Genomic DNA, 7,147 nt, shown 5'->3' with positions numbered 1-7,147 from the left:
GACAAACTTTATATGGTCTCATTTGGGGAATATAAAAAATAGTGAAAGGGAATAAAGGGGAAAGGAGAGAAAATGTGTGGGAAATATCAGTGAGGGTGAAGGAACATGAGAGACTCCAGCTCTGGGAAACGAACAAGGGGTGGTGGAAGGGGAGGAGGGCGGGGGGTGGGGGTGACTGGGTGACGGGCACTAAGGGGGGCACCTGACGGGATGAGCACTGGGTGCTATTCTGTATGTTGGCAAATTGAACACCAATAAAAAATAAAGTCCTAATACCCAACTTCAAAACAAAGTTCAAACCACACAGAACCTGCCCCCAACCTCCTTCCCCTTGGGGTCCCACCTCAGGCCTGGACCTCACCTCCACTGTAACAGTGCCCGTAGGTCCTGCCCAAGCGCTCACAGACGGGCCAATTCAGCAAGTCCCCGACGCTTCACACTGCCCGGGGACCCGCCTAACAGTTAACACTGTGGCCTTTACGAGCCGGCCCTCACATTTGGGTCCAGCAGGTCTGACAGAGACTCGGGCTTAAGGACTTCTATCAAGCAGCCTCCTCATTCACAGAGCACAACTAGCAGGAAAGCTGCACAGGAAGTCCACTGTGGTCGCCTAATTCTATGGACGAGGCCACGGAGTCCAGCCGGCGCAAAACCAGCTGCCCCGGCGTTCGTAAAGGGCACAGCCCGAGGAGCCGCGTACAATCCCCAGCCAGACCGCGCCCACGCCTCCCGCGCTGCGCAGCAGAGGACGCGAGCGGGAACCAGGCACGCGCGGACTCCTCCGTCCCCTGCCAGAGTCACGTGAGTGGGGCGGGCTGGAGGCCTGAGAGGAAGCGGAAGTCGCGCTTCTCTCCGGAGCTTGCTCCCGGAAGTGCTGCTGTTTGTAGCGGGCGTGATGGCTTCAAGGTTACTTCGCGGAGTTGGAGCGCTGGCCGCGCAGGCCCTCAGGGCTCGCGGTCCCAATGGAGTCGCCGCGGTGCGCTCAATGGCGTCTGGAGGTACTTGGCCTGCCCGGCGCGTCAGGGAACGGTGCCGTTGCCTTCCCGGGGTGGTGCCTGGGCAGCGAAGCGGGGCGGGCCGTTCAGCGTCTCGGGGCCCCAGTGACCGCTCGGGCGCCCGGAGTGACTCCGCCTCCGTGGGGGGCTCCCTGTTATCCTGGTCCCCTGTGTTGCCCCTCACCGAACTGGCCCCGGTTGCGATAAATCTTAAACCGAGGTGCCAGGTGACCTTGGGGGACAGGGGTTGCAACCGGGATGTGGAGAGGCCAAGCTGTCCTTCAGACCCGCGTTCACCTCAAGTGCGATGAACCCTACTGGGACCCTGACTTGCATTTAGGGAAAATGTGCAGAAATCCTGGCCTCCGTGATTGAAGGAAGAAAAGATTACCCGGTGCTGCCGCTTTGGGGTATCAGGGCCGTGGTCCTTAGGAGACAATGTGTATGAGAAGCCTTTAGGAGTTTGTAAATTACATGTAAACATTTATGTATATGCATTTCTCGTCCTGATAATTCAGACAATATCAGAATTCACGTATTTTCCTTTAGGTGGTGTTCCTACTGATGACGAGCAGGCGACAGGGCTGGAGAGGGAGGTCATGATGGCTGCACGGAAGGGACTGGTGAGAAACTCCTTTTTGTGTCTTCTCTGGGGTTCATGATCTTGGATGGGATCAGAGCAGGCTCCTCTCTGGGAGCATCTGAGATAGGAAACCTGACTTGTGGAAACAGTACCACTAGCCTCTGGTGGCTACGGGTCATTTGGCATAATGGCTTAATTCTTTTTCAGGACCCATACAATATTCTAGCCCCAAAGGCAGCTGCAGGCACCAAAGAAGACCCTAATTTAGTCCCATCTATCACCAACAAGCGAATAGTGGGCTGCATCTGTAAGTACCTCACCACTCTTGTCCATTTGTTTAATATACACAGGACGTCAGTAAGAGGTTTCAAATCTTTTGAGTGCATGGTGTATGCGTGTAAAGGGGATGTGTGTGTAAATGAGTTATTGTAAGGGTCCCCTGGCCCTTTCAAGCTTCATTAACCCTTCATTAGTACCAGCTCATTGGAGATGCAGCATGAGAGAGTTTTGATGCAGAAAATATTTGTTGTACTTTCTTCCTCTTTGCCAGACACTGTTTTAGGCACTAGGGATACATACCAGAAAGGACTGTGCTTTGGGATTCTACATAGGCAGAGGAACTGTTAGAACTTAATGGTGACTCTGATGTAAGGTCAGTTTACTCATAGATAACTCGGGGCCTCATTTCATCTGAAAAGTGGGGAAGGAGAGAACTTGAATTGATCTCTTCAGGTGTCAACCATATAACTGTGTCTTAGAGGTGTCTGAGGATGAGGTTAATATTGAAAGTCTCCACTTCCGGTTGGATGGCCTTCAACCACCTTTTCCCTTTCAGGTGAAGAGGACAATAGTACCGTCATCTGGTTTTGGCTGCACAAAGGCGAGGCCCAGCGATGCCCTAGCTGTGGAACCCATTACAAGCTGGTGCCCCACCAGTTGGCCCACTGAGCCTTTGCACTAATTTACTCAAAATGTGCTGTGAAGTTTCTTCTTTCCAATAAAGACTAGCCATTGCATTGGCTCCTTCTCCCATAGTTGGCTGGTCTTATTTCTATCTTGTGTCTTTTGTGAGGCCTGGATTTTTACATTGGGAATAGCTATCTGTTAATATTAGCTTGCTATCCATGTGTTTGTGTACACCGAGATTGACAATCCCATAGTACAGTGATTGAGACCATCTGCTATGGAGAAAGATGGGCTATGGCATCAGACTGACTCGACTTGTAATAATGGCTCCGTCATTTAGTTTTGTCACTGGAACATGCACTCTGAGGATAGGTTATATCTTTAAAAAAAAAAGATAAATATTTTTTGAGGCATTAGAGGTAATATATAAAGAGCCTGGCAGTTGGTTCGCAGTAATGTTGTAAAATAGGGTGACCTTGTGACCAGAGTTTCGGGGGTTCTGAAGTTTTGGGGTTCAAAGCATAGTTCATGGAGATACCGTTATCAAAATCCAGAATATGAGGCAATTCCAGAAATCAATGACCAGTTTCTTCAAATAAATTGCAATGAGGAGGGACACCTTGCTGGCTCAGACAGTAGAGCATGCCACTCTTGAACTGAGGGTCATGAGTTCAAGCTCCACATTGAGTGTGGAGCCTTTTTTTAAAAAAGAAGTTAAAAATTAAAAAATTGCAATGAGGAAAAAAAGTAGGGAGAACCTATCAAGTGAAATGGATGGGAGGAGGATAACAAGAGCAAAGCATGGACCTTGTGTGGATTTTTAAAAATTTTTTTTAGATTTTGTTTGAGAGAGCACAAGCAGGGGGAGTGGCAGAGGGAGAAGCAGGCTCCCCACTGAGCAGGGAGTCTCAACATGGGACTCTATCCCCTTGGGATCATGACCTGAGAAGGTAGACGCTTAACCCACTGAGCCACCCAGGAGCCCCTCTCATTATTTGGATCTTTATTTGAAGAAATGAAACTGTAAGGAAAACAAATACTTTGAACTCTGGATATTTGACATTTAGGGATTTATTTTGTTTTAGATAGGTTAACGGAATTAGCTTTATTTGTTAGAGATTCTTGGTGAGGTACTTAGGGGGAAAATTTGGGATTATCTTTACAACAGAGGGAAAAAGAGGAAGGGGAATTTGGGCTAAGATTGATTCATTGTAGCCAGGTACAAAGAGGGGTCATTGTTCTACTCTTGTGGATGTTTGAACTTTATCATAATAATACAAAATAGAGTTGAAAGAAATTTTTAAAAGTCCATTTCAGCTACTTTATATTTGTGACATCTTGGACGACTAAGTTCTTAAGAGCTGTTTGTAAAATGGAACCAGTACCTTTCCATTTTTGTGGGATTAGCCACAGAGGTGGCTTTACTTTCTCCTCAAAATTGGTTCAGATGAGGTCTTTGAGCCGAACTGATGATGATGGGGAGCCTCAGGGAGAAAAATCTTTTCCCCCCAGTCTTGCCTTACTTCCTCTTAAAGGTAGAGTCAAAGTTGCTGCTTCCATTCTTTGTTGTCATCATCTTTTGTTTTCAAGAAATGCTGAAGCATTTGTGTACCATTCAAGGTCCTTCCCTTTGAGAAGGGAAATACCCACATTGGATATAGAGATTCATTCTTTCTTTCTTTCTTTCTTTCTTTCTTTCTTTCTTTCTTTCTTTCTTCTTCTTTCTTTCTTTCTTTCTTCTTTCTTTCTTTCTTTCTTTCTTTCTTTTTCTTTCTTTCTTTCTTTCTTTCTTTCTTTCTTTCTTTCTTTCTTTCTTTTATTTTTAAAGATTTTATTTATTCATTCATGAGAGACACACAGAGACAGAGACGCAGAGACACAGGCAGAGGGAGAAGCAGGCTCCATGCAGGGAGCCTGATGTGGGACTCGATCCGGGGTCTCCAGGATCACGCCTTGGGCCGAAGGCAGGCACCAAACTGCTGAGGCATCCAGGGATTCCCTAGAGATTCTTTAAAAAACAATCTTAAAAAAAAATCATAACCGATTCTCCCTTAAAGAAAGAAAAATCCAAAAAAAGAGAAAGAAAAATCCCAGTACATGTCCAGACTGGTAGGCAGGATAATGCCTCCCTACTCCGCAACCACCCCACAAATGTCCATATCCTTTAGGGTCTTGGAACCTATGAATAGGATGTTAGGTCATGTAGTAAAAAATTACTTAAGATTGCAAATTGACTGACCTTAAAATAGGGAGATTATCTTGAATTATCCAGGTGAGCTCAATAACAAGGGCAGAAGAAGAGTCTGAGGGAGATGTGGCTGTGGGAGAATGGTCAAAGATGCAGTGTTGTTTTGAAGCTGGAAGAAGGGGGCTACAAGCCAAGGAACGCAGGGCAAGGGATGCAGCCTATAGAAGCAAATAAATTATTCTCCCTCGTCTCCAGAAAGAAATGCAGTCCTGTTCATATCATTTCAGCCCAGCAAGACCCATGTCAGACTTCTATAGATAGAAATATGTGTTGGTTTAAGCCACAAAGTATGTGATAATTTTATGATGGAAGCAATAGATCAGAAAGTTTAACTTCTGCCTCCTGAGCTAGTGGGCCTTAAATTTAGCTGCACATTAGAATCACCTGGGGAAATTTTATAACTCTCGATGCCCAGGTCCTACTCACACCGTTAAAGCAGAGTGTCTGGGGGTGGGACACAGGCTTCAGAACCTGTTCCCCATGTAATTCCAGTGTAGCCCCAGCTGAGAACCTCTGCCTTGGGCTAACCACGTAACTGTGAGCAGCTCTTTTCCTTGCCTCTTGGTAACTGGAAGCCTGGTGGCAGACAGGAAATGTAACTCTCCCCTATGAGGAGTACCAAACCTTTCCTTTGGGTGGAAGTGAGCTCCCTTCTAAACCTCTGGCTACTTGGTGGCTTAGAAATTGGATCCCATCTCCCCATCTCTAGAGTCTAGAGAAGACTATAAACCTCACTATGATGGTATTAAACAATCTGCAAGTACAGAATAAACTTGTTTCCTGGAGCGATTTGATTGTAAGTTGCTGATCTGATGCCCCATCACACTTGTGTGTATTTTTTATAAAGAAACTGATATACCATCTATAACCATCAAAATTAGGAAATTACAATTTATACATTTCTGCCATTTAATCCTCAGACCCTATTCAGGGCTAGCTAAATGGGCCTATAATATCCTTTATACAGTTCAGAATCATGTGTTCCCATTAGTTGTCCTGTCCTTTTAGTCTCCTCCACTCTGGAACAGTTCCTCAGTCTTTCCCTGACTCCTATGACCTTTACACTTCAAAAATTGCAGCAACAACTCAGATTGGTTTGATGTTTCCCCAGGATTGGATTCGGGATTATATGGATTATATGTCTTGGGCCCAAGCACTGCAGAGGTGATGCTGCACTCTTCTTGCTAGGCATATGGATGTCACCTTGACCCAGTGCTGATAGGGTCTACTTGATCAAACTAATGTCTGCCAGACTTCTCCACTGTGCAGTTGTTCTTCAATTATTAATAAATATCTTAAGGGGGCCACACTTTTGAGATGTCAGTAACTTGCTCCTCATGAAAAATTTTTTTTTAAAAAGATTTATTTATTTATTTATTTATTTATTTATTTATTTATTTATTTATGATAGAGAGAGAGGGAGAGAGAGAGAGAGAGAGGCAGAGAACAGGCAGAGGGAGAAGCAGGCTCCATGCAGGGAGCCCGATGTGGGACTTGATCCCGGGACTCCAGGATGGCGCCCTGGGCCAAGGCAGGCACCAAACCGCTGAGCCACCCAGGGATCCCCCTCATGAAAACTTTCATTTTTTTTTTTTTTTTTTTTTTTTTTTTTTATTTTTTTATTTTTTTAATTTTTATTTATTTATGATAGTCACAGAGAGATAGAGAGAGAGGCAGAGACACAGGCAGAGGGAGAAGCAGGCTCCATGCACCGGGAGCCCGACGTGGGATTCCATCCCGGGTCTCCAGGATCGCGCCCTGGGCCAAAGGCAGGCGCCAAACCGCTGCGCCACCCAGGGATCCCTTTTATTTTTTTTTATTTTTTATTTTTTTTTTTTTTTAATTTTTATTTATTTATGATAGTCACAGAGAGATAGAGAGAGAGGCAGAGGAAAACTTTCATTAATTTGTAGGAGTATGAACTTATGCTTTGATATTTAATGGATTATAATTCTTAATTATTATTTAGCTTTTGATGTTTATTTTTTATTTTTTTTAAATATTTTATTTATTTATGATAGTCACAGAGAGAGAGAGAGAGGCAGAGACACAGGCGGAGGGAGAAGCAGGCTCCATGCACCGGGAGCCCGACGCGGGATTCGATCCCGGGTCTCCAGGATCGCGCCCTGGGCCAAAGGCAGGCGCCAAACCGCTGCGCCACCCAGGGATCCAGCTTTTGATGTTTAATTTGTTCCAAATTTGGCTGGTAGGAGCTTCTTCAGGTTGACGCCTGTGGCATCTTGACATGTTCCTATCATTCTTTGAGCACTTTATTTTCTGGCACTAGATATTCCAGGCTGTTTATAAACTCATAAGGTAGGTACTATTATTGCCACTTCCATATTAGAGATGGGGAACCCTAGAAACAGCTGAGGATTATGCAGCTAGCTAGTTGTGGTGGCAGGATTGTGAATC

At 45.4% G+C, this 7,147-nt stretch overlaps 1 protein-coding gene across 1 annotated transcript; it reads left to right on the top strand.

Annotated features, from left to right (window-relative positions):
- The first annotated feature begins 842 nt into the window (after positions 1-842).
- LOC121491245 (cytochrome c oxidase subunit 5B, mitochondrial) lies at positions 843-2,612 on the top strand. The gene is made up of 4 exons (XM_041755898.1): positions 843-998; positions 1,545-1,618; positions 1,786-1,885; positions 2,414-2,612. Exons 1-4 carry the CDS (start codon positions 896-898, stop codon positions 2,524-2,526), a joined length of 390 nt encoding a protein of 129 aa, XP_041611832.1. The 5' UTR covers positions 843-895; the 3' UTR covers positions 2,527-2,612.
- Positions 2,613-7,147: the final 4,535 nt, after the last annotated feature.

Source organism: Vulpes lagopus, chromosome 5, assembly GCF_018345385.1.
Source record: "Vulpes lagopus strain Blue_001 chromosome 5, ASM1834538v1, whole genome shotgun sequence".
Classification (NCBI taxonomy): Eukaryota; Metazoa; Chordata; class Mammalia; order Carnivora; family Canidae; genus Vulpes; species Vulpes lagopus.
Note: the sequence above shows the minus strand (reverse complement) of the source record. Positions and strands in the feature narration are given on the sequence as shown.